This window comes from Galeopterus variegatus, unplaced genomic scaffold (genome assembly GCF_000696425.1).
Source record: "Galeopterus variegatus unplaced genomic scaffold, G_variegatus-3.0.2 Scaffold382, whole genome shotgun sequence".
NCBI classification, from domain to species: domain Eukaryota; kingdom Metazoa; phylum Chordata; class Mammalia; order Dermoptera; family Cynocephalidae; genus Galeopterus; species Galeopterus variegatus.
In genome coordinates this window covers 382,855-410,733 of record NW_007726493.1, presented here as the reverse complement: position 1 = coordinate 410,733, position 27,879 = coordinate 382,855, and the positions used below count along the sequence as shown (strand labels likewise).

The following is a 27,879-nucleotide window of genomic DNA, read 5'->3' as shown; positions in this document are numbered from 1 at the left end:
AAACACAGTCTGTAATCTCATTTCCTGTCTCTTCTGGTTGCATGTAAGCTCCATGATGGCAGAAACCCAGTCTTCACCTAGAGCCTGAAAGGCACTCCACCAACACTTGCCAAATAAGTGAGTTCACAGAGCAAGCCTATGAAAGAGGTACTATTATGGTCTAAATTCCACAAACCAGGTCATAGAGATATAAAAAATAACTTGTCTATGACCATAGCAGAGGGACTAAGATTCAAATTGTGTTCTGCCTAGAGCTGGGCTCTCAAACCACTCCAAGAGTTGATCATCAGCCTTAAATAAAATACCAGCCTTTCCTGGCAATAAACTGAATTACTCATCTAAGAATGTCAATTATCTTTGCCTTACTGCCACTGACTCAGTTTTTTTTTTTTTTTTTCCTAATAAAACCCAGAACCCAAACCATGGAAACAGACACAATTTTCCTATTTAAAAACTCTACCTTCTGTACCAGAAACCTTATAATGCCCCAAAGCAGTTTAAGAAATAAAAAAATAAGTAAGTATAAAATCATTACACCAAAATCTTTTAATTCAAAATGTTAATAATTAAGGGAAGAACTACATGAAAATATATGGATTTGAATTATGTGACTTTATTTAGCATGCCAATACAATTTATTCCGGTAATTAATATGTACAGTTACCAAAAATGTTGGGTGCTTCCCAAGAAAAGTATCTCTGAATGCTTACATGTAAGTATATGAAGAATCTTTTAGTTAAATTTATAATTTTCAAACTCAGAAGTGTAGTAACATCAAGTTATTGAAGAATGCAGCCTTTCTCTGCAGTTCATGATTTAGATAGTTCAAGTTTATTAAGGTTTCAATTGCCATTTCAGTTCCTGTAAGCTAGCAAGCCTGAAATTAGAGAACTCAGAGCTGAGAAATCACCTGATCCAGTCTCCTAATTCTACAGATGAGGAATCTACTGGCCTTGCCAAAGATTTCAGAACTATTAAGAGACAGAGCATGGATTACAAATCAGTTCTCAGAGGTGCTTCAGAAATGTCTTGGGCAAAATAAGGCACACACATCACTCAGCAACTCTGGTTTTACCTTCTGCTAATGTAAGATTAAATCTTGATGTATTCTTTTGTAGTTCACAAACTTAGTGACTCAGTTGCTTTAGAAACAAAATCATTCCCATTATTGCAGTGTATCACCAATCACTGATTGCCAGCACTGTGTATGCTTTTCTTCTGGGATGTTTGAACTTGGACAACTTTTCTTCCTGTTCTATGTTCACTGTAGACCTATATTAAGGGTATCTTTGAAACTCCTCAGCAGGGAGCTAATATGTTAGTGATACCTAGAAAACCACCACCACGAGCATGGGACATTCTCTTTGCAGTTCATTCCCACCAGTCAGCATGTACCCTGCTGTTTACATGAGCAGTCACTTAGCTTTTGCAAAGCAGTTGTGAATTACTTCTGGGGTGTCAGTGTCCCACACAGCAATGAGATTTCTCCATACTTCAGGAATATGCCATAAAAAGTACCAAGCACTTCTGTCAATTTTTGGTCACTTATTATGTCTCAGCCTAATGACTGCACACAGCAACGCCACTGGCAGGTTAAAAAAAAGGCCACTCACTTGTTTTAATTTAAAACTCCAATTAGTGTGTGCAGCACAGTTCTCAATCAGTGATAGGACATATACATTCTAGCAAGCTATTTTTCTAGTTGTAGGAGCCATTCCCGAAACAATCTGCCAGACAGTGCATTTTTAAAACTTTATATATACATAGCAAAGTTGTGTATACAAAGGGAATTTTCAAATTTCTATGTGATTCTAATTTCTAGCTATTCTCAGCACTGTGGCAAAGAGAGACTGACAGCTTATCTTCACATATTTTTCTCCAGGGCAACAGTTCTCTGCAGGAGTGCATGTCTGGTTTGGCTCCATGTCATAGAGGCTATCAGATGTGGCCTCATGGGCATATTTATTCAGAATAGGCCTCCCATTTTCAAGCTCATTCTCTGTTGTAGATGCTTTACCTTTTAGGTGTAGTGACAGTGATATGCTGAAAGCACTGCCACCAGCCATGAAAACTTGCCATAAACCCCTATCTGGAATGCAATTTAACTAGCCTTATCAAAAAACAAATAAAAACCAAGATATGGAAATATTATTTGCTCTGATCTGGTAATCTCATTCAAGTTGGCATGTTTTGTTCCTCTCATTCTGTTATCTATTTTACTTTCTTTAGCTTTTTTTTTTTTTAATCTTGTCCTGACTTTCAAGGAACATGCAGACTATAAAGAAACTCCATATTCTTTGTTCATTTCACTTTGAACTTTTCTTTCTTATTTACTAACTTTTAGCTCTGGAGAAATTGTGACCTCACTATATTTTTTCTTTAATACCATGAACGAACTCTGTGCATGAAGTGTAACAGAATGGCATGCTGAATGAAACATGAACATTCTAATAATGGCAAGACTGAGGAAACAGGCTTGGTGTAGGAACTGGAGTGCAGTACTGACAAGGCAACTCATTTGCTTAAGTTTAGAATAGCAAAGTCGAATTTCAAAGGAAGGGCTAATTTTAATCATCTTAATAACCAAGTCAAAAATACAATCCCAGTGAAGGATCCCAATGACTGAGGTAGACAATGCTGCTATCAGATATTGAAGTAATTAGGTTTAAGATATAAAAATGATGAAACTGAGGGTAAAATAGCACTGATTTGAAATTACCTTCCTTTAAATTCAGATGGATAATTAAGAACATTTCCAATTCAAACTTCTAAGCATGAAATCCGGGTAGTCATGTATTGGACTTGCTTCTTTATTTGAAGATGAACTCAACAGTTGATAAAAAGAATCCACACCCTAATGGAACAGTAAACCACAAAACGGTTGTCCCCATGAAGAAGCCAGTAACTTTGTATTTGATATTTCCAACTTGGTTCATTCCCAACTGTTGGGATTTGGATTCCTGAAGGCTTCTTCAGCACTTAACTAATTCTTTGTTGATTGAAGGGGCTGCAACTGTTTCTCCACACATAAACTGATCCTAAGATAGAATGAGAAATGACATTAACCATGGAGTTTCCATGTCACAAATGAATTAATACTAAACTTTCATTTTATGACATAACCAATCCAGCTCAGTTAATTTGGTTTTTCCTTTACTATATCACTTCATCCTTGTTCAAAGAGCCAGTGTTAGCACCCTAATCAGAATCTTAAAAGTGTATTGGTTCTTGGTCCTGAATTCATTATTTAATATCAAGTACCTTATCTTATAAACAAACATAACCATCTTCACTACAGAGCAACCACTTCTCAGAAATCACATAAAGACATGCCACCTCTTTTAAGTTTCTGTATCAATTACCACTTACATTAAAACTTCTCCACTTCAATATTTTGTCAATCAAATACCTGTCCTCTTCAAAGTACTTCTTCCAACTAAAAGGGATGGGTCTTTATGCGCTTCCCAATCCAGATAATCTGCAATATTAGCTACTATGAAAAGGAACTTCAATCTCTGACCGTTTATCCTGGTTTATGTCAGCTACCACAAGAAATCTCTGCCTCCCAAGTTACCCGTCATCTCCTACAATCTGATCCCTGAAGGATCAGCCCCTTTTGCCCCTATCACTCTCTCCTGCTCAACATCTTGAACCCTTCCACTGTGCTCTTTGGAATTCACGGTCCATTGTTAGCACAGTGCTCCACATTCTTAACCTCCTCTTTAAAATGTTCCTTTGCCCCAGGGGATATTGGGCAATGTCTAATGGAAACATTTTGGATAGACACACTAAGGGTTTGTATGGGCATTTAATGGGTAGAGACCAGGGATGCTGCTAAACACCCTACAATGCACAGGACAGCCCCACGCAACAAAGAATTATCAGGCCTAAAATATCCATAGTGCTGAGGGTGAGATGAAGCCACACTCTAAGGACACTGTTTCCCCTACATCCCCCTCTAGTGGTGGCTCTGTATTCTCAGAGCCCTAGTACTACAGGGCTTGAAAGTGGGGCTGATTGCTCTTCTTTGCCAACTGTTCTCCTTCCCCCTCCAAAACCCATCAACTTTGAATCTTATGCCAATCTATAACATTACTACTCCTCTCTGTTGCTGTCATCTACCCACCTTGGATCCCGTATTCCAACACCTCTGGTCTGCCACTGTATTCCTCCTACCACCTTTACACTGCCCCTCACTCCTTTGATGTTCTCTTTACCTAATTCAAATTCCAAGGTCAATTATCATAACCACTCTTCCCTCACTCCTTATCCACTTGGCAAAAACCACAACGCTGGTTAAATCTAACTTCCTGTGTCTACATTCACTCAGGGAGCTGAGTATCTACCACCTTAAGCCCTTTATTAATCCTCTGTCACCCAGCCATTACTGCCCCATTTCTCTGCTCCCCTTTGCAGCAAACTCCTTGAGAGAAATGTCTATGTTTCTGCCTATCTCCTCCCATTCTCTCTAACCATTTTCCACCCATCAGGTTTCTCCAATCAGGCTCTGTCCTGGTCACTCCATCAAAACTGCTCTCATCACCCTCACAAATGAACTGTGTTGCTAAAGCCAATGGTTAATTCCCAACTTCTTTCAATCAGTGGCATCTGACAAAGTTCATCACTTGCTCCACCTTTTCTCATCTGGCTTCCATGATACAACACTGTTCATTTTTCTCCCTCCTCAGTGGTTGTTCCTTTTTAGTCCGCTTTGCTGATTTTTTGCTTCCCTCCCTGACCTTTCCATGCTGGAACACTCCAGGGCTCAGTCCTTTCTTTTTCCCATCTCTAGCTACATTCACAGCACTGGCGAGCTCTTCCAATCTCATGGTTCTAAATGCTACATATTGCTGCTAGCTCCCCAATTTACACAGCCAGCAGATCTCTTTCCTCAACTCCAGACATGTATATCCAATTGCCTTCTTCACTGCCTGACTTGGATGACAAATAGGCCTCTCAAACTTAGTACTGTACCAACTCCCAGCCCGATACCTACAGTCACCTCCCCTTCAATTGATGGTAACCCCATTCATAAGGTCACAAATATTGAAATCATCCTTGACTCTTCTCATATCCTACATCCAATCAGTAAGAAAATCCTTATCATTCAAAGTGTATCTAGAATCCAACCACTTCTCACTCCCTCCATCACTGCAGTCTGGTACAAACCATCCATCTTCTACTTTGATTAGTGTAAGAGCATCCTATTTCTGTCCTTGCTCCCTCACAGTCTACTCTGAACATAGCAGATGGAATCATTCTTTTAAAAGTTAAGTTGAATCACGGCACTTCTCAGTTCAAATATCCTCCAACAGTTCCCTACATCATTTACAACAAAAGCTAAAGTCCTTAAAAGTGGCCCACAAACATCTCTGTGATCTGCCCCATTCCTAATTTCATCATGGACTACTCTTACCCTCATTTACTCTGCTCTAGTCATACTGGCCTCCTTTTTGTTTCTTGACAAAACCAGGCATGTTCCTGCCTTAGGGATCCTTCACTGAAAGTTCCCTTTGCCCAGCTCTCTTAACAGTCTCTCCCTCACGTATATGGCTCATTCCCTCAGCTCCTTCAAACCTTTGCTTAACAAAGCTTTTCTCAGTAAGGCCCACCAAGATCAGTCTATCTAAGATTGCAACCTCCTCTTAGACCAGTACTCCTGACCTTCCTGATCCTGTTTGCTTTTTGTTCCAGAGCACATTTTAATACAAGAATGAATCATTAAATTTCTAAATTATGGTATAGCCTGCTTCTCTCATGAGGCTCTGTGCTTCATCCCCACTTTCCCTAAAGTTCATCCTTAAGAATATTAAGCTCTTTACTTTAAGACTCCTTTCAAAGTACCAACCAAAACTTTGGGAAGAGGTGGGCAGTAATAACATTTATTTATTTTCTACTGTCAACATCCTTAGATAAAAGACAATAGGACAACTGAAAACTAAAATGAAATTGTAAAATTGCAACTAGAAATTATGTCTCAAACAAGATAATGCATAATTCTATGTATAGGCCAAGCAAGAAATAATTTACAATTCTTCCCTTCCAAATAAGTCCAGGAGCTCTGAATTTTAATTACATACACTAACTACAGGAGAAATAAAGATTAATTAAAATAATCCTTGAAATTATTTTTTTTCTATTTAATAAGTAGTCAATAATCTTCATTAAAAAGCATTTTTATTACCCTTTCCAAAGATAGAGTTATGGGATTTGAACTTTAAACATTTTAATTTACTATACAGATGTTTATTATTTTTTTTTTAATATAGCACTTTATTTAGCACATTGTTAATGAATCATTCTCCTGTACTTACATATCACACACACTCTGCTCTAGGTCCTGGCCACTGCCTCACAGCCCCCCTCCCTCTTTTTAAATTATATCCCTTACTTTGTCATAAATCACTTTTATAATGAGAGAGCAGCTAGGACACGTTGCCACGTCTTCCCCATTCTCCAAATCTTCCTACAACGAAATCAAACACCATGTGGTCAGCATAGTCTTTCCTTCTCCATCTCCTCCCCACAAACCCCTCCCACCCCTACGTGCAAGTCTCTTGGTGGCTTGCCTCCCCGCAAGGCGGGTGAGAGCCAAAGCGGCCTTCCGCGAGAAACGCCAACCCCATCCTTCCCTGGAAGGGTCCCTTAGGGGAAACACTCAGGAGGATTAGGCGAGGTTCCGTCGCCTTAAAACCCCTGAGAAACAAAAACGAATTCCCTCCTCTAAAGAAGTATCCCAGGAAGGGACCATAAAGGGGGAAGGTGGGGACCAGGGCTCCCCGCCACCCCTTCCCTGGCCTAACTGAAGGCCAGAATGAGAGCTCAGAATACTAATTGGTAAGGGAGGGGGATACAGAAACAGGGCGTGGGTGATTCCGAGCCGCGGGGACGATCGAACGATGTTGGCAACACTGCAAAGCGAAACGCGCCCGCCGGGAGGAGCCCTGAAGTTACCTTGGTGATGGAGAAGTTATCCCCACACGGGCAGGGGTAGAAATACGTTTCCAAGTCCTCGTCATATTGGAAGTCCTCGATCTCCACTTCGTCGTGAAAGACCGCCATGGTCACCGGGGCCGGCCAAGGGCTGATACCCCCGCCTTCCGACACCACCTCGGCGGGCCCAACTTCGCGGCCGCCGGCCTAGGCCTGGCGCCGGCGCGGGGACTACCGCTTCCGTCGCACAGACAATGACGCAACTCCGGCCTTGGCGGTCACCATGGAGACGGCCGAGCGAGGGGCGGAGACACCGGAAGGAGGACTCTCCCGGCTCAAAGGTGTCGCACACCGCTCCTCCCATTGGACGGCAGCGACCAATAGCATGGGGGGCCTCGCTCGTGCGGCGGCTGCGTCACGTCGGGGGCCGTGGAAGCGCCCACGCGCCGGCGGTGGAATTGGCCCTGGTTTCTCAGCGCGGTATCTGCCGCGGCGGTTCCCTGCTTCACGTTGCCTCCCAGCGAGAGGTGTTGAAAAGCCCGCCGAAGGCTGCAGCGGGCGATAGGTAGCATCCACCCAGCCCTCGAGAAAGGGGGGCGCCGCTTTGCCTGGGCTAGGGCGGCGGCGGGAGCAGCTCAGCCTCCTCGACCTCCCTCCCCAGTGACTGGCGAACAGTTCCCGGGGGATTTCGCTTCACCGAGTGACCTTGAGCTCAGGGCGCCGCCCAGCTTGTTATAGTTCCAGGCTACAGGTACCTCCTTGCCCTTCTTCACCCCAGATGTCTTCAAATACCCTAAATCGTGTTTCTGAAAGGACCACGCCTTGGAAGGCAGGAATTGAATTCGAGTCCTGTGTTTGCCAGGCGTGTAACATAATTAGCTACAATGATTTGTAGTAACAGCAATAACATCACCTTTATTATTGGTAATTTATTATGTGCCAGGTATTGTGCTAAGTCTAATTCCCCCGTCTACCCTGGGAGTTTAGCTGTTATTCCATTTGATTAATCTTCAAACTGAGGCACAGAGAGTTAGCCATTTGACCAAGATCGCACACCAAGGAAATAGTGAAGAGCCTGTCTGTCTGCAGAGCCCAGGAACAAATAACTTATGTGAACCGGAGTTTCTTTTTTGTAAAAGGAATGGTGTCAATGGGCAGGGTTATTAGCCTGAGACCTCTGCCTACCTTGAAGCAAAATGCAAATAAAAGGCGGTTTGTCTTGAAAGCAGTGCTAGTGCCTGTTATGCTAAATCTGGATCCTTTGGGGTATTGCTGCGTTACTAGGCATATTTATATATTGGTAAAGAAGGAATGCAGTGTAGTGAGGGGAAAAAAACCAAGCTATTGAGAGAAGATCTGGGTTCAGAATCTCAGTTGCTAATTAGCTCTGGGAACTGGAAATTTACATTCTTTGGGGCCCTCCAAGAAAGGCTTGGATTAGAAATGATTACAAGATCTTTCTCAGATTTAATATTCTACTTTTGCATGGAAATCATGAGTTTCACTTGGTTCAGTAATTATATATACTATATTTAGTTTATATTTACATAACACATAGCCACAATACACACCCCTGTGCTTATGTACACACACTCAAATGTTTGCATGAAGTTACTGATTTTGTGCACACTGAGATGAAGCAACACCTGATTTAGCTCCTTAAAGCTTGAAAATCTAAAGACAGAGGAGAGTTCTGGAGAAAATCCAGAAGTTAACACTAAAGGAGTTCATGGAAGATTATTCAGAGGGCCTCACGAACACTCCATTTTGCATAATTGAAGATCTGCTAGCAGTTAGGAAACATTTGTTGACCTTGTGGGTTAACTGATGATTCTGGTCTGTCTGGACAAGGGAGAAATCCCACCAAAGCCTGCACAGCTAAGTGGAGCTGCTCCCTGTATCTTTGTACACACAAATACTTCCCAGGTTGCTTCTTGGAAACAGGAGGAAAAGGAAGTTCCAGTGTCTATTCTGTAGTCTCAATGATAATTTTGAGGTGGGGAACTGCCTTTAGTTCTTCGGTGTTTCTGAGTGTTAAGTACCTGAATGTACAGAAATGGGTTCAGTCATTTGGCTTATGGGAGTATAAATTGGTGGACGTTTTAGAAAGCAATTTGGATGTATCAAAAATAAATGGCTGGGGAATCTTAAAATCTGAAATTAGTAGTCCTAAAAATTACAGGAGTTGTTGGGTAGATCTTCTTTGTAATTTTCCAATTTTTCCAACTGTTTGAATATGTACTACCTAAAATGGAAAAAGAAAAACCAATGAATCACTTATTAATAATGTGAAACTCTGTGCCAGACGCTGTACCAAATCCTTTTCATGTATTATGACATTAAAACCACCCAACGAGGTATAGGTATCATTAACCCCATCTTTAACACTGGGACATGGGAGGTTTAGGAGCTAAGGAACTTGCCTAAGGCAAAGCTGGTAAGTGGCAGTAATCTATAGGGAGAACTCAAATCTGTCTGACCCTAGAACCTAGGCTCTTAACTGCTATGCAATTTGTGATGTGATGATACTTCAAGCAGATTTAGGTTAAATAAGCAGCACTGTAGCTCTGCAGACTGCTGAAATCTGCTAAGCAGTTTTGATTCCCTTGAGACCTAGACTGGGGGTCAGGGGTCAGGCAGGCCTCTTTGGCTTTCCACATTCTTTCATCCTACCATCTTTTGGCCATCTCCCTAGTCTAACCAGAGATGATAGCTCTTACAGTTCTGTCCAGTTTGAGCTTGTACTGTGCTGAAGAAAGTAAAACCGTAGTCAAACATGTAATGTAGTTTTTTTTTTATTCCACCCAGCATTTTTAAATAAAACATTAATTACAGTGACTACTAAACTTTACATTTATTCCTAAAATGGAATAGAAACATTTTGTAATGACACGTTTTTGGACCCCGAGAGTGTGACAAAAGCAGATTTACTAGTTGCTGCAGAGTCATTTGATTACACGGTTAATTTTGTTTAATTTTTTATCATAAATGTTGACACTGTTTATCCAGAAATAATAGTTCCCAAAATTCTTAGCAAAAGGTCAGATTTAGAACCGGGTCATAATTGTATAATAGAAACTATATTTGATGAGTGATGTTGTGTATCAGGCCAGGGAAGTTGTTTACTGGCAGTATCAAACAACTGTTTCTCTAGGTTGTTTGGCAAGGAAGAGAAGGGGTTAATGCATTAGGACTGATTTTTAGTAACAGTCTTGCTTGTCCCTTACTTCTGGTGACATTATTTATACCTGTTGTCAATCCAGTGAGGTGTTGTGGATTAAAATGGTGAGGTACCTTGCCCAAGATGAGAAAGCAGGAAGGAGTCAGACAATTTCTTCTGATTTCAAGTCAGGCATTCTGTATATACCACATATATACCACTAAGGTTCCCTTATCAATTACTGGGAGCCCCTTTGCTTCCTCAGTGACACTGAGGATTCTAAATTGACATGTGCCATGATTCTGTGAATTTACTTTATTTCAGTGGATTCATTGTCTGAGGCATTCTTAGTTTTTCTTTCTCTCACTGTTCATTCACACCCTGTCCAATCTATCAGCAAGTTACAGGACTCTAATTCCAGAATATATTGCATGTTCATCTACTTCTGCCATCTCTGTACCTGTTATCCTACTATAATCTCAGACTTGAGCCTCCTAACTAGACTTCCTGCTTATACTCTTGTCCCTCTGTGATCCATTCTTCACACAGCAACCTGAACAAGTCTTTAAAAATACAAATTAGATCATGCCCCTCTCCTGGTTTACTCAAACCGTTCAGTTGCTTCCCATCGCCCTTAGGGTAAAGGTCGTACCCTTACCATGGCCTACTGTAATTTGGCACATCTACTCGTCTATTTGCTTGACTTCATCTCATTTCACTCTCACCCAGTTTACTGCTCTTCGGTCACATTGGCCCTGGTTCCTCTAATGTGTCAGACTTGTTTCTGTGTTAGGACTTTGTTCTTGCTAATCCCTCTGCCTGAATGCTCTGTCCTTAATATCTGTTCGGCTGCTTCTTCCTCATCACTCAGGTCTCAGTGGAGGTGTCATCACCTGAGAGAGGGCTTTCCTGATATTCCCCCACCCACCCCATCACTCTTGCTTCCTTTATCATGCTCTTTATAATCTGTAATTATCTTATCTGTTTAGCATTATCTGTCTCTTGCACTATAATAAAAGCTTCTTAATGGCAGAGGCCTTTTATCTGGTTCTTTATTGTATCTTCGAGACCCAGAATAGTGACTGGCACCCCTGTAATTGTTGAATGAACTGAGTGTACTTGAAGCGAAACCAGTGTAATTAATCTTAAATCTCGAATTTAATCTATTGTTCACAGTAATGTGTTTTACCCTTATGTAATGGATATCAGCTCTCTTTAGCAATTTTGATAATTTTCTCTGTTTCAGAAATAGAGTTAATTAAGATTTTTTTGTTAAGGTAAGGCCTCTGAGGATACAAGAACTGATGGAATATTCTTCTTTATATGGTTTTAGAAACTGCTTAATATACATTGATCTGCTGCGGTTGATTAAATACCTGCACTGGATATATGAAACCATTAGACATATTTCAGAAAGTGGGTAGTTTTTTTAAACACCTTATTCAAAGGACTGGCATAAAGCTTGGAGAGGCACTTTGAACACAATTTTATAAAGATTCCCTTTATGTACCAGTAGGTGGCGCTCTTGGTCATGATTACTGTTGGTACAAAGCAAGATTTTAGAATTTTAAAGACAACAGCTTTTAAAAAATTAACATTTGTTTTCCAGTTTCGTTGTGAAATAGACCATTCAAACAGCATAAGGATGTATTCTATTGCGAGGACATTTTATTTTAGCAATAGTTGCCTAAAACATTGAGTAGAACAGTATTTCCATATTTAACTATATAGCAGTTAAATTTTGACAGGGAACTTGGCCTTAAATGACATGTAACTGTACCGTTCTAGCCATTGGTCTGGTGTTTCATGGGGTGGATATCCTAAGTAGCAGGAGTTAAAGACAGGTCAATGAGGGTGAACAAGAGAAGCAGTAAGAGAAACAATCAAAAAAGAAAACTGGAAACATGAAGGGGAAGAATTAATGGAAAAGGGGATAAGGAGAGTGGGCTTGGTGTGAGGTGATGCCTGCTGAGTATAAGGAACCTTTCCTTTTGCAGCTAAAGGTTGTACTGCTTTTTATCAGTTTCCCCAAACATTGTTCTTATATGTTGTCTCTACCATTGCAGGAACTTTGTGAGAATTTCAATATATAGAAAAATTGTTCATGTTCCAGCTGGTATATCCAAAGGTCTCAGTATAATACCAGGACCAAAATATTCTTTGTCCATCACCCGGCCTTTCACTTAATGACTCCTAAAATCTCATGGACTTCTAAAGTAAGTTTCACCTTTCTTTCAGTGATTAACCCACCATTTTTGGTTTAGTACATTTAAAGGAGAGAAACTACATTTAGAACTCTTGCATGAGGTGAAAGACGTCTTATGCTTATTTCATTTAGTAGAGAGAAAAGTAGCAAGTAGCATGTTTATCCACAAATGATGCTGCATCATACTACAGCAAGAAGAAATAGATCTTTTATCTTATCTGAAGACTAATAATGAAGCAGAGGGATTTTTTATATGATTTGGTTATAACTGAATAAATTACGTATGATTTATATCACCACCTGACTTATTTACTTTTATTTATTTTCTGTCTCTACCTATTGGAATGTAAACTCTCTAAGAGGGTCTTTGTTTCCTTCATGCCTGTATCTCCAGTGCTTAGCTCAGTTCCTGCCACATACTGGATTCTTAATAAATATTTGTTAAATGAAGGACTAAATTAATGAATACGGAGTAGGAATGTAAACACACTTAGCTTAAATATTTTCCAAACACTGAATATCACAGTTAATTTATATAGTGCCTTCCAAAAAGCTCATAAAAAAAGGTATTTGCATATCTTTTTATTCTCAAGGTAACTAAGATAGGAATGGACAGATGCAGCAATACAACATGTTAAAAGTGGCCATTTAGGCAAAAGAATTGTTTTTAAAAGTTGGCGTAGAAAATTGTATGGAAGGAACCCAAAAAGTATAATCTGACTCCTAATCAGTGCTTTTCATGATAGGTCAGTAGTTTTTAGAATTTGAAAAAAATTGGGAAGCCTTTCTATGTGTGTGTATTTTACAATTTTTCCTTGGATTGTACTATAACATACAAACAGAGAAGTAGACAGATCCTAAGAGGACAGCTTGGTGAGTTTTTACAAATTGAACATACCCGTGCAATCAGTACCCAGATTAAGAAACATCATTGTCACTACCACCCCCAACAGTAACTGCTAACTTGATTTCTAACATCATAGATTAATTTTGCCTGTTTTTAGAATCAAGGAATATGTGTTCTTTTGAGTCTGGCTTCTCACATTCAGTATGTTTGTGTTGTTCATCTAAGTTATTGCATGTCATGGCTTGTAGTTTGTTCATTCTCATTGCTGTATCATATATATTAGTGTGTGAGTGTATCACAATTAGTTCATCTACTCTATTAGTGGCCATTTGGATAGTTTCCAGTTTTGGCTATTTTAAGTAGTATCACTGTTATCTATGTTGGTTTTTAATATCAGAGAACCTTATGCTTTTTATGTTTGAGAAATCAGTAAATTCATCTGCTTCTTGCGCTTTATCTAACAAAAAATATTTAAGACTTATGTGGTGCTCTTTAGGTTGAATACAATTATGAGGTAGTTGTAAAATCTATTCTCCTCTTCTATAATAGTGTGAGATTAGTCATGTGAATTTGGTCAGAGATTTTGGAAACCAATAGAGAGCATGAGTGTTTGACAACACCAGTAATTCCATGCTTAGGTATTTATGTATATGTGCAAATATGTTGAATCAACTCTAATAGTGGCAGAAATTTTGCCAGGATGAAGTTAGGTAGGCCCTTGGTTGCTTGGCTGGTTGATCAACTCATAACAGAACCAACAGAAATCTAAACTCTTCTTCATTTGACTCTAAAATAGTTGATATTTCCCCACTGATTCTTAAAATAATTTTAACCTTCAGTTTTATGTTTCTCCAGGAAGCACCATGGCCTGTGCTGTTGTTGTGACTCCTGGGTTGTTGCGAGGCTCTGTGGCAGCCGTCTGCACTCAGGCTGCTTTGTTGAGATTGACAGCCAGCACTTTACGCCACCTTACTCTAACCAGGTGAGCTGTCAAGCCTTCAGTGTCATTTGAAGTTCATTTTCAAAGAGACCTGACCTGCTGATGCTTGTGGGAGGCATATCAAACTTCTGAAAGAAGTAACGTCTTGGCTTAAATGTGCATGCTGTTAGCAAGTAGATCGTTAAACTTTAGTTAAATGTGCAAATATTCACTGACCTTTTTGTAGGATCTGTAATGTCATATTGTATTTTGGATAGCCGTGATATTTCAGAAGAAACTAACTAACTTTATTATTTTTGTGAAGATAATACTTAATAACCTAATTTTACTTTTTGTTAAAGGATAATGAAATCCAAAAAGGAAACTGATCACTTGGAGAGAACTGCAAGTGTCATTCGACAGGAGGTTTGTATCTTTGGGGTGTGGCAGGTTTTTCGCTGGACAGTTTGCACAGTTATGACTGGCTTATGGGTAAGGCATAGAGGAGTTTTGTCCTTTTGAAGGATAGTCAGGGGAAGTTTGTTATTTTCTGTCCAGAAATTTTCTGAGCAGGAAATATAACTGATTTGAAAAGATGACATAGAAGTGCTCAGATTTTTCCCTTTAAATTTGGAATGAATGGATTAATTTTTGATGAAGGGAGCATAGCAGCAATTGAGGAGACCGTCCTCACAGGTATGATGTTTTGGGTTATATTTTAGGGATAAGACTTCTTTTAGAGCCTACATTTTATAAAGGGCTTACCTTTTCTTTTTTCTTTTCTTTTTCTGGCACGTGTGTCGAAGTCCTTGTTCTCATCCCCACTTTAATACAACTTCTCATTTCTTCAGGGGAGAAAGCATTAACATCTGAGAAAGGATGGTGGATGAGCTCTTGTTACCCTTCTCATGTACAGATTTTTTTCCCCACCATATTCAGACTATAGAAAGCTAATCTACCACCTGATGGGGTATCAAGGGCTGGGAAATAAAGAATCCTCACCCTTTATCTCAGTGAGTACACTGTAGCCCCATTTTTGTTTAAAAACGTAGATTGCATATTTGATTTTGCTTTTTGAGTGTTTCTCAAATGTTCAGATATATTTAGCTTAGTGTTATAAATCTATTTAAACTAATAGTAAAAAAACTGTGTAATTCACATAAAGATTAAACACTTCTACAAACATGGTCAGAAACTGTGTTATCTCAGTAGTTTAATATATTCATAGAAGGATGCACTTTAATGTAAAGGCATATTGTTTAGGCCCTATCTGTAAAACTAATTCTACTTTCAGAAAATTGCTTTGGGACTGAGGGTGGTGCGTTTGTTGATTCAGCTTTAAGTCAATGTTTTTTTTTTGAGAATTCTGTAAAATTAGTTCAGCAGAGTAGATTTATAGGCATGTGAGAAAATACACTTTTCCCATTGAGGATAAATCTGAAAGTACTTTTTTTTGGTTTGTTCAACATACAAAAATGCTGATTCTATACATATGAGACTTATTACGATTTCTTTTTCAAAAGTGAAAACCTTGTCAGTTGTGAAGAAAAAGTGGTTTATTTAACAGACTTGGACTAAACTCTTCCCTGTTGTATTTGAGGCAGGTAGAATTAGGGCAGTGGTTGGCAAGTTTTCTGTAAAGGGCCGGATAGTAAGTGTTTTAGGCTTTATGGGCCATGCTGTCTTAGTCACAGCTACCAGATCTGCTTTTGCAATATAAAAACAGCCTTAGACGATTTGTAAACAAATTGATGTTCCAGTAAAGTTTTATTTACCAGAACACCCAGATTTGGCCTGCAGGTAATAGTTTGCTAATCCCTGAAATAAAATAGTCATTTTAGAATTTTATAGGACAAAATTATTGAGGCTTTTGGGGGGTTATTTTGAGCCAAGTTTAGGTAAACTACAAAGAAAGTTAATGTAAACTCTAATAGTGTGAATATGTAAGAATTTTAGTCCTTGGAAGTCAGAAAATTACAGGGTTAAAATTCTAATCATGGTACTATCTTGGAACAAGAATTTTCCAGTTGCAACCCTTCTTCTCTTCTGTTTCTAATTTCTACTCTTTCCCAAACAGAGTGACAACTGGGAGGAGATGTGAGGACCTGGAGAAAGCTAGATGATGTCTGGGGCACCACCTCAGCAGTATATGGTCATCAGTGACTCACCCCAGTCCCTCCAGAGGGCACTCCTAGGCATAGAGCAGCTAGACCTTGGACTTGTTGAAATGAACAGCACCTCTGGTTGGGCTGTAACAGAACTGGATCAGTTTCTCATAATCTTGTCTTCCACTCTTGCCTTTAATTTGTATAGCAAGTGTACTTTACAAAACTCCCCACATGTCATTTGCTCTTCACTTTCAGTCCATGAGGTAGCCTAAGGATAGGATGTATCTGTATTTTATAGAAGTGGAAGGACCAAAGGGGAAGCTACAGCTCAGTTGACAATTGCTAAGGCAAAGGACCCTGCTGATAGACCCGGAGTGGGCAGAGAATGGAGCACTCACCCAGAAATGTCTTTTTAGTATTGGGCATTGTGTTCCCTCGGAAAACTTATTGAATGACTATTGTATGATGTTAATGCTTCTTACTTGGAAACGTAAATGTTACCAGTCTGAGGTCATGCTGATGCAGGAAACTGAACTCTGAATTGAATGACATTTGACTGTTTGTGTTCAAGTTCACGTTTTTTCCTTAAGGATCAAGGAATAAGCAATCTGGGTAACCTTAGAAATGTCAAGGAGATAAGACTAGAAATATTGTAATGCAGTAAAGATTGTTCAGGCAAGACTACTGTTTTACTGGAGGGGTCACTCCCTGCTTGGCCTTTATGGAGGGTTGGCCCACTGAGCAAGATATACTCTATTCATCAATTTGATGGGAGTTTAGCATGAAAGAATTTTTTAAATTACAAATTTTTATGCATTCATTTATTCATTTGGAAATATGCCATACACTGAGCTAAGTCTTGTGGTTATGGCATTGAAAATGATAGGCAAGCCCCTGCTCTCAGATTTTAGTTGGACTATGATCAGAAGAAACCAATTATATGCACCTAATTTATTTTATTTTAATTTTTTAAACTTCTTTTTTTATTTTTTTAAGCTTTTTGCTATGAAAAATTCAGTACATATACAATAAATACGGCTACAGCAATCAACAACTCATAGCCAAACTTATCTTATTTGTACCCCCACCCACTTTCTGCCTTCCCCCCTGGATTATTTTGAGTAAATCCCAGCATCATAGCATTCATCTGTATGTATTTCAGTATGTGTCTCTAAAAGGTAAGAACTCTTATAAAAGACATAACTGCAGAGTATAACCACATTTTAAAAATCGATAATTCCTTAATATAATCAAACATTAAACACATTTAAATTTCTCCAATTCTTTCCCTGTCCCTCTTTCTTTCTTACAGTTGATTTGTTTACATCAGGATCCAAACAAGTTCTGCTTGTTGCATTGGTCGTATGTCAGCTGTCTCTTAAGTTTCTTTTAATGTATGAGTTCCCCCTTCATCTAATTTTTTCCCCTTTACCCCATAAAATTTCCCAAGGTCTGGATTTGCTGGCTCCATCCCAGTAGAGTCATTTAACATGTTCCACTGTGTGCCCTGCATTTCCTGATGATTGGTTGCTGGGTCCTGAGGCTTGGTCTCACTCAGGTTAGATTTGGCTTCAGAGGTGTATGTTCTTACTGCAGGAGGCCCATTATGTCTGGTCTTCTCTCTGTGATGTTAGCAAATATTGATGATCATTTACTAGATCTATTATTTCAATAAGGGTTTGCAAGATACCATATTCTAATTATTTTATTCCTTCTTTGTTTACTAGCTGAGATGCTTCACTAGACAGAAACGTTCCCTCCTCAGCTATTTATGGTTACCCTGAGGAACAATTCATATAGAAAACGCAGGGTAAATGCTTGACTCTTCCCTTTTACTTACTAGTTTTAGAAAAATGAATTGTTTGACTGTCATCTTCCAAAGAGACTGTGAGTTTGTTTGCTTTCATTTCACTATCATTATGGTTTTTTGTGGTGGTAAGCCTTAGTTTCTTTCTCTTTCTTGTTTGCATTTTTGTTCTACCAGTGGGTTTTGTTCTTTCTTGTCTGTTTGTAGTAGATTGAATTAACTCCCCCCAAATTTCACTGAAGCTTGGTTGTGTCCCCCAAGTTTCATATATGAGAAGCTTAATCCACACTTTAAGTGTTGAGGGTGGGAAATCCTGTTATGGTAATTGAAAGGTGGTGCCTTGGAGGGCCGGCCCGGTGGCGCACTGGATAGTGCGCCGCTTGGGAGCGCGGTGGCACTCCCGCCGAGGGTTCGGATCCCATGTGGAGACCGGTTCCCTCTCGCTGGCTGAGCGCGGTGCGGGCGCAACACCGAGGGTTGCGATCCCATTGCCAGTCAGTAAAAAAGACAAAAAGGAAAAAAAAAAAAAAAAAGAAAGGTGGTGCCTTGGAGAGGTGATTAGATTGTAGGACTATGCTGTAGTGAATGGATTAAAAATGTTCAGGGGTGTGGTTCTGAGAGCTTTAAAAGAAGAGAGAGGAGAGTCTGTCTCTCTCTCTGCTCTCTCTGCACTGCCATGTCTCAATGTGATACCCTGCTGTCACTGTCTTCACCACCAAGGCTCTCACCAGGTGTGTTCCCTGGACTTTGGAATTCCCAGCCCCAAAAACTATAAATAATAAATTTCATTTTCTTTATAAAATACCCAGTTTTGTGTATATTGTTATAAGCAACAGAAATGGACTAATACAGTGTTCATGGTAGTTATTATGAATTTTTGGATTCCAGATGCAGGACTCCCTTGAGGGTTTCTTGCAGGGCTTGTTGTGTGGTGGTGTACTCCCATGGTTTTTGTTTGTCTGGAAGATATACTATTTCTCCCTCATTTCTGAAGGATAACCTTGCAGGGTATAGTATTCTCAACTGGAAGTTGTTTTCTTTTCATATTTTGAATATATTATCCCATTTTCTTCTGTCCTTTAGAGTTTCTGTTGAGAAGCCTACTGTTAATCTGATCGGGGCTCACTTATAGGTAGCTTAATGCTTTTCTCTTGCTTCTTTTAAGATTCTCTCTTTGTCTTTGAGCTTTGCCAGTTTGAGTATAATGTGTCTCGGAGAGCATCTTTTTGGGTTGAAACTGTATGGGGGGGCCAGCCCTGTGGCTCACTTGGGAGAGTGCGGCCCTGGTAGCACCGAGGCCACAGGTTAGGATCTTATATAGGGATGGCCGGTGCGCTCACTGGCTGAGCGTGGTGTGGACCACACCATGCCAAAGGTTGCGATTCCCTTACCAGTAAAAAAAAAAAATTTAAAAAAAAAAACTGTATGGGGATCTTTGAGCCTCCTGCATCTGAAGGTCCATGTCCTTCCCTATCCCTGGGAAGTTTTCTGTTATTATTTCATTGAACAGGTTTTCCATTCCTTTCTCCTCCCTTTCTGGAACACCCGTGATTCTTGTGCACTTAAGGTTGTCTGCTAGCTCTCTTAGATTTTCTCCGTTTTTTAAAATTCTTTTTTCCTTTTTTTTTTGTCTGCCTAGGTTATTTTGAAAAGACATCTTCAAGATCAGAAATTCTTTCTTCTGCTTGTTTTAGCTTGCTGCTTAAGCTATTGGTTGTGTTTTTTATTTTGTTGAGCAAATTTTTCCATTCCATGAGTTCTGCTACATTCTTTTTTAATGTATTAATCTCTTTGTAAATTTCCTCCTTCATTTCCGGAATTTATTTTCTTGTTTCGTTATGTTGTCTACCTGAGTCTTCCTCGGAATTCCTTTTGAGTCATTTCAAGGGTTTTCTGCTGTATAGGGTTTGGTATTTGAGAATTACTGTATTCTTTTGGTGGTGTCATATTTTCTCAGATTTTCATTTTTTTTTTTTCCTTTTTGTTTTTTTTACTGACCGGTAACGGGATCGCAACCCTCGGTGTCGCGCCCGTACCAGGGACCGGCAACGGGATCGCAATCCTCGGTGTCACGCCCGCACCACGCTCAGCCAGTGAGCGGGAACCGGTCTCCACATGGGATCCGAACCCTCGGCGGGAGCGCCGCCGCACCTCCAACCGACGCACTCTCCAGTGCGCCACCGGGCCGGCCCTCAGATTTTCATATTTTTAGTATCTCTACATTGATGTCTGGTCATCTGATAGTGGAGTTGCTTCTTCTATTACTCTGGAGTGGGCTTTAAGGAGAGAGACTTTCTCTTCTTTTTCTGGTCTCCACTGGTGACTCTCCTTGTGTCAATGCAGTTAAGTATCTGGCAGGCCACCTGCACCATGGCTGTGGCTACTGCTGTGGCAACAAGCTGCCTTTTCAGCAGCTGTGGCTGTGGGTGTGGTGGGTCATCTGCAGAAGTGGTGTTCTTAGGATGCCCCTTGCCTGCTTCTGGGCAGTGGGTGCTGCCCTTGGCTCCTGCCTATGATCCCCAGCATGCTCCTTGCTTGCTTCTGGGTGGTAGGGGCTGCCCTCAGCTCCTGCCTAAGACCCTGGTTATGTTCCTTGCCTGCTTCTGAGTGGAGAGCTGCCTTTGGCTTCTGCCTAGGACCCTGGGCATGCTCCTTGCCCCTAATTGATATTAGAAGAATTGCTAATTCTTTTTCAATGAACCCTCGGACGGGAGCGCCGCCGCGCTTCCCAAGCGGCGCACTATCCAGTGCGCCACCGGGCCGGCCCTACTAGTTTGCTTTTAGAAGTCTATGCCTTATCCTATACAATATCTTATGTATATTGTTGCCTTTTTGTTTATAAAACACTTGGTTGCACAATAGTTGTTATTTGATTCTCACAACCATCCTGCGAGGGAGTTGTTGGGATCTTTATTCCTATTTTTTTTTTCCTTTTTGTCTTTTTTACTGACCAGTAACGGGATCGCAACCCTCGGTGTTGCGCCCGTACCGGGGACCGGCAACGGGATCGCAACCCTCGGTGTTGCGCCCGCACCGCGCTCAGCCAGTGAGTGGGAACTGGTCTCCACGTGGGATCCGAACCCTCGGCGGGAGTGCCGCCGTGCTCCCAAGCGGCGCACTCTCCAGCGCGCCACCGGGCCGGCCCTCTATATTCCTATTTTACAAATGAGGGAATCACACCGCAGAGAGTTGGATAGGATGACCCTGCTTCCTGATATGCCTGGGACAGTCCTGGTGTATACCTCTTGTTTCTGATGTAATTATCAGTAGCACTCCCATTCACTCTCAAAAATGTCCTGTCTTGAATGATAAATTATATTATTGGCCTAAGTTTAAAGGACTTGTTTAAGTAAGTAGAGGACCCAGCCTTGAACTCGACTCTTCAATTATCAAATCAGCTTTTCTTTCTGGTATACCAAAAGAATGTGACACTCAGTTTAGACAGACAGGGTTTAATTGAGCAACGTGTTAGTCAGCATAATAAAGGGAGGAGGAACTAATGGCACAGCGGTTAGTTAATAAAGTCAAATGGCTAGATTCCCGGGGCAGAGGACTTTGGGGATCCTATGGTTCCCAGTGCTGATTTTCAAGTGCTCACCATTTGCTTGACTTGTGGTTTTACTGAGTCTTGGGGATGGGCTGCTTAGCTGGAGAGTGGACTGTGTCCTGAGCTTCACCTTTGTAATTCTCGACTAGACATCACGTATGCATTTTGAGGAGATTGTATCCTGAATTGGTCTTCTTCAGTTTGAGGAAGGGGGACGTCTCTTTAATGTGCCATGTTGCTCAACAGTTATACACCTAATTTGCTTTGATTATCAGAGCCTGATGGTCAAATACCTTTTAGAGATTATCCAGCCTGGGACGAGCATTACTTGGCACTCCCAGCCTCACCACACTGCCCACAGTGACAAAACAGAGGGTGGTGGGAAGAAACTTCAGGCACCCACTGCCTACATGTAGTTGTTGGGGCTGTAGAGGGGCTAGAGCACAACCTCTTGGAGAAACTCCCAAGGAAGATCAGTCTGATGGCCCTGACAACTGGCGTCTGGCTCCTAGGGGTATACAACTCACCCTGCTGTGAGTCAAAGCCTACAAAGAAAGGGAGGATTCTTGGGGAAAGACCCAGCTTAGTAGCTGGGTAGCCACAGTATCTTGCACAGTGCTGGAATGCCAGAAGCTCTCAATACATGCTTCGTTTAGTACAGTAAACAGGCATTGACCCCAGCTCTGTAGTTGATGACCTGTACTGCCTTGATTGAGTCACTCTGTAAAGTAGGAATGGTGATGACATCCATCTCAAGAGATGAGGTGGTGATGCAAGTGTGTGCTATCATTCTATACAGGTACAAGCTCTGCAAAATGAGAAAGTTGCCTGTACTTCTACTACGTAACTATGCCCAGAACTTTACTGGGTAGCATCTGAAATGTAGTGGTAGTGCTTTTCACTGAGACACTTTTGTTCAATAAATTTATTCAGTAAATAAATTGAATGGGAGTAGAGAAATAGGGCGATAGCTGGATTAAAGGAGAGGCTTGTTTCATTTGTTGTATTTTTAGAAGCAGCAAAACACATAAGTGCCCAGATTCAAATCTCTGCTTCTAGCTCTGTAACCTCAGCTTCCTCATATGTAAAATGGGGATGATAGTAAGACCTAACTTCTAGGGTTGTTGTGAAGACCGAATGAATGAATGTGTGTCAAGTGCCTGGCACATAGCAATGCTATCTGTGGGTGTTTGCTGCTGATGTGTTGTTATAGCTGAGGTGGGAGATCTAGAGTTGGCATGTTTTCTGATGGAGAGGGGAGGGGAGAGGGGTGATGCAGGAGAGAGGGTAGTTTCTGGAGTGAAGGCTTGAGAAAGCAGGGGAGAGTGGCCCAGGTGGACAGGTCAGCCTTTTGTTAAGAGTAAGACGAGTTCACCTGTCATCATGCCAGGGCATAGCGTTGACTGGCATAAACTATGTAAGAAGTAAAATTGTATGTTGACAGTTTTCTGGTCTTTCTTTGTCAGTAAATCACTTGAGTAAAAACGGTTTCTTTTAATCAGACTCCTATAGGTCAGATTGGTATTCTTCCACCATTTAAATAATATCTTTGGGTCTTGGTGTCCTTATATGTAAAATGATGTACTATTCTTGATAATGACTGAAGTTTCCTTCAACTCTAAAATTCTCATAGCCCTAACTACATTTTTGTTTTAGGTCATCTCTAATCCTGGCTTTGCCTAAATTTTTAAGCCAGAATACAAATGAACGGGAGTGAGTGGAGAAAGTCAGCCAGATTTCCAAAGACCTATTTCCTGTACAGAGACTTGCATCAGCAGTAATATCAAAATAACCTACATAAAACAGCTTTTTAAATAAGCGTGATGGAATTTTCTTGTAGATGCTCACTCTGACAGAGCGTTAAAAATGTGTACTAGTAAAAACTGGCAAATGTGTTGTTGTTTTATTGAACAGTAGAAGAGTCTAAATGTTATTTTATGGAAAACTTCATTTCCTGCCATGTGTTTTAACTTAGGATATGGCTAGTTGAGGTTTCAGTTCGAAATCTTGATCCATTAAGTATAAAGCAAGCACAGACATTAAAACGTAGTTTCTCCATGTTTTGCTTATTAAATAAAAGTAAAGAAAAAACAGCATATAACAAGAGCCACAAGTACAGATCCTAATTATATGAACTAGCTTCAGAATAAAATAAAAATCAAAAAGATTTTGTTTATGTTTTTAATCCACATTGTTAGAAACCTTTATACATTATACTGTATTTATATTAATTAAGCAAAATAGAGTAGTAGTAAGACGGAGGCATGTCTTTAAAAATCATGAATTGTGCAAGGTAGTTTCTGTTCCAGTTGTAGCAGTTTTATCCAGATTATTAGGATGAATGGCAGTAGGTAATATTACTGTCCGTACTAATACCAGTAGACATAATGAATCTGTGAGGATTTTTGTTCATAGACACTATCCAGAAGAAAATATGACTTAATAGAAAGTGTAGCTTTCTTTCTCTTCTTCATTGAATTTTGTATGTGGATGCTGGGAAATGATTAATGATTTCATTTCACATAGTCTAACATTTGATTATGAAGTGTTCCCACATATTTCAACTGAAATTCTCCCTCCACAGTGACTATGAACATTGGTTTCCCTGCCGCCAGGTGACTCTTCCTAATGTTTTTAAAGCTTATACATATCTAGTTTTGTTAGTGAGTCCAACAGATGCCAGTTAAGCTGCTGGTAATTAAATAATCTAGCATTTGGCTGTGTTTTTATAGATTATTATATAAAAGAAAATAATGGGTGTTTTTAAAATAACATTTCTTTTTTGTAAACATAAAAAAATGGGAATAAAGTAATGGAGAGACCTCTGATGATTCTTATTACTTGTCTTTATAATAAGATACTCAAAATAGGAGGTGTAGCAATATAGGAGAATACAAGTCCTACTGAAGAAATCCTTGCTTTCCCTGACCTCTCCCACATTTTTGAATATGAATGTAGATTCTCTGTAGTGTTTCTTCCATTTTTAAAAAATAACAAAAGGCTTCTGAATTTCTATCAACCTTTGTTCTGGAAACCAATTTTAAGTGCCTTTAAGTTAGAGTTTTTATTCATTTTGCATGTTCTTTTTTTTTTTTTCTTTTTATGTCTTTTTTCGTGACCGGCAATGGATTGCAACCCTCAGTGTCGCGCCCGTACCGGACCGGGACCGGCAACGGGATCGCAACCCTCGGCGTTGCGCCCGCACCTCGCTCAGCCAGTCAGCGGCCGGTCTGTATGTGGGATCCGAACCCTCAGCGGGAGCGCCGCCGCGCTCCCAAGCGGCGCACTGTAGCAGTGCGCCACCGGGCCGGCCCCATTTTGCATGTTCTTACTGAGCCTTACTATATGTTGGGCCCTGTGCTTGGTCTAGGGAGTTTACTTAAGCATATACTCTATCCAGTACCTGACTACAGGAGGCTTGTGGTCTGTGTTTTGGAAAGACATGTTCCTGAGTATTTATGATTTAAATTAACATGTGCTATATGTGATAAGAAGGGCAGAAACATTGTATTGATACAGTTGAGGGGAAGGATATAAGAAAGACCTCGGGCAGGGGGTAGTATTTGAGCAGTGCCTGGAAGTATGGGTAGGGGATTCATAAAGCAGAGCGTGGTGCATGTTGAATGACCTAGGCAGAGTTTTGGGAGGTGGACAGGAGTTAGGTGCCTTCAAAGACAACTGCAGGTTGTGCAGTTTGGCTGGAAAACCTGCTAGCGCAGGGATCCAGGAGTAGCTCAAGCTGGTATGAGTTACATAGGCCTTTTAGCATTTTGTTTGTAGTTGAGTGGCAGAGAGCCCTTGAACGTTTTTGAGCTCAACCTCAGTGAGATTGGAACATTAGGAATATTCATCTGTTGCGTGCTTTGAGAGATACAACAAGGAGGCCAAGTTAGCAGTTCAAGAAGAAAGAAATTCTCAGTTTAGGACGATGGCAGGTGTGCGTGTGTAAGAGAAGGAAAAGACACAAGTCGAATTCATGGAACTTGGCTGTGTTAGGGACAGAATTCCAGAAAGAGTGAAAGGTTGTATGTGTTTATCAACTGAAAATAGATTTGACTGTGTTGAATCCAAGATGGGTCCAGAATAGAAATCCTGGTGAAGGAAAGAAGCTGATTTTGTAGGGTGCTGTGAGGGCAGGGGCAGCCTTCTCCATTTCTGCATCCCCTGTTCCAGGCATCACACTTAAGAAATGTTTGTGGAAGGAATGGATGTGGTGGATTTAGTTGTACACTTAAGTGAGTTTACCATTGGGACAGGACCACCAGATAATTAAGGGCAGGTAGTAGCCTTGGGAGTGCCTGAGGGTTTCAGCCTAGAGGTGGGAGAGGGAGCAGGAGTGAAGCAGTTTAGGGAAACCTCCCACTGAGGAAGCGGGAGAAGGAATGGTAAAAGAGAAACACCAGGTCACAGAGGCAGGAGACCTGAAGAGTTCAATGTCACCTTCCCCAGGCAAGGAGAATGCTTCAGGATGGCAAGTACCAAATTCAGAGAGATCAGGGAGGGTGAGAACTGAGACCAGACATTGAGTTTGGTTGTTCAGGATGACACTGACCAACCTTGGAAGGAGAAGTTTCAGGGCAGCAGAAACTGGGTTACCTGTGCTTAAGGAGAGCATCAAAGAAAAAAGGGAAGATTCTGTAGGCTGAGGAAGAGCTAATCATCTGTAGAGGAAGGGATGAAGGGCAGGATTTCTAAAACATCTTAAAGACAGTATGGCTTATGAGTCTTTACCAAAAAAGTAGGATAGGATAGGAAGTACATGTGGTACAAGCCCACCGCCCTGCACAGTTCTGTTGTCCATGTGAGTGGTCCCCTGGGGGTGTGCAGTGCTCAGTCTGCAGTGCCCTGTGCGGCAGCACTGGTGCAGTGGCATATATATTAATAAATAGATCATGCGTAATATATTGTAAAACAAGTAAATACTAGTAAATTAATTCTTTTTTTTTTTTTTTTTTGTCTTTTTGTCTTTTTCCATGTCCGGCAACGGATCGCAACCCTCAGTGTTGCCCCTGTACCGGACCGGGGACCGGCAACGGGATCGCAACCCTCGGCGTTGCCCCCGCGCCTCGCTCAGCCAGTGAGCGGGAACCGGTCTGTATGTGGGATCTGAACCCTCGGGTGGGAGGGCCACCGCGCTTCCCAAGCGGCGCACTTATCCAGTGTGCCACCGGGCCGGCCCCTAGTAAATTAATTCTAATTAATGCAATAAAATACATTATAATACTTAATCAGTATTATATGGGCCAGCAGTGTTATAAGTGCTCTTACATATTTTATCTCATTGGATCCTCCCAGCAACCCTATGCAGTATAGGTGGTATTATTTTCATTTTGTAGCTGAGGGTCTACGTAACTTGCCCAGACTCACACAGCTGGTAAATGGCAGAGCCAAGATTAAATACCAGGCAGTCTGCTACAGAGCCCATGCTGTTAACAGATGTATTCTGCTACTTCCTTTATTTCGTTGCTGAATTGCTTAGGATGAGCAAATGGTATTAGATATCATGTCTGATGAAACAGGCAGGTCCTAGAGAGAGGAAAGTTGAACATGCAGGAAAGGGCTGGTTGTTGCTGATGGAGCAGTGTTTCAAAGAGAGTAGGCGGGACAAGGATCAAGAGCACAGGTAGAGGGCCAGTAATGGAAAATCACCCCACTTGCTCTTCAAGAGAGGAGGAAGAGAAGATTGGCAAAAATATGGAGAAAAAGAAGCAAGGGGTTTTCCAGAGAGAGGGAGAAGGTAGACACTTTCAGGAGATATTTTTAGGTGGTGATGGAGACTGCCATCCATCGTAAGGATTTTCCAGTGAATTTTTAAAAATGGTCTCCCACTGATAGTTTGGTTAGACCTAGCAGTCCTATTGGAGAAACAGGCCTGAATGCGCTACCCTTAGGGTGGTAGGTTCACTGACAGGCGCCTTTGGTGGAGACTTGAAGGTAACACTTTAAGGAGAGTACTATATTTTGGTTAACTGCTACTGATTTGATCTGCTGCTACAAGTGGAGTTGAACAGAAGTAGATTGAGAGAAAAATCATGTTATCTTTTTCCCTTCCTGTGAAGATGCCCCAAGTTTAGGGGAGGAAGAAAAACACAAAGCGGAAGAAAGAAGGAAGGAAAGAATTTAGAGACATTTTGAATTTGAGGGGTACTGGAGCATGGATGGCACATAACTGAATAGTTCCTGAATCAGAACTATTCAGTACTTTCCAGAAATCAGACACATCATGTATGATAGTGCTTTTCAAACTATCTGTAGGGAAGGGTTCTTTTTGTTATTGTTTTAAGGTTGTGAACTGTTTATATTTTGTAAAATATAATTAAAAATGAATTGAAAAAAAAAGGTACAAACCTAA

General features: G+C 40.8%; 2 protein-coding genes across 5 annotated transcripts in view; one reads left to right on the top strand and one right to left on the bottom strand.

Annotated features, from left to right (window-relative positions):
- Positions 1–593: 593 nt before the first annotated feature.
- Positions 594–7,163, bottom strand: DPH3 (diphthamide biosynthesis 3). 2 transcript variants are annotated; one of them, XM_008568162.1, is made up of 3 exons: positions 6,955–7,163; positions 6,392–6,466; positions 594–3,038 (listed from the first exon to the last, which is right to left on the bottom strand). In XM_008568162.1, exons 1-3 carry the CDS (start codon positions 7,060–7,062, stop codon positions 2,973–2,975), a joined length of 249 nt encoding a protein of 82 aa, XP_008566384.1. In that variant the 5' UTR covers positions 7,063–7,163; the 3' UTR covers positions 594–2,972. The 2 variants fall into 2 exon arrangements, with proteins under 2 accessions (XP_008566384.1, XP_008566385.1); XM_008568163.1 differs by lacking the exon at positions 6,392–6,466 and having other exon boundaries at positions 2,790–3,038.
- Positions 7,164–7,399: 236 nt separating this feature from the next.
- Positions 7,400–27,879, top strand: part of OXNAD1 (oxidoreductase NAD-binding domain containing 1) — a 39,773-nt gene continuing 19,293 nt past the window's right edge. The window contains exons 1-4 of one of the 3 annotated variants that reach the window (XM_008568159.1): positions 7,400–7,684; positions 12,160–12,309; positions 14,002–14,128; positions 14,428–14,491. In XM_008568159.1, the coding sequence (XP_008566381.1) occupies positions 14,010–14,128; positions 14,428–14,491 (183 nt within the window). In that variant the 5' untranslated portion in view covers positions 7,400–7,684; positions 12,160–12,309; positions 14,002–14,009. Of the gene's footprint in view, positions 7,685–12,159; positions 12,310–13,985; positions 14,129–14,427; positions 14,492–27,879 lie in introns of all 3 variants that reach the window. The other 2 variants (XM_008568158.1, XM_008568160.1) reach the window with 2 other exon arrangements.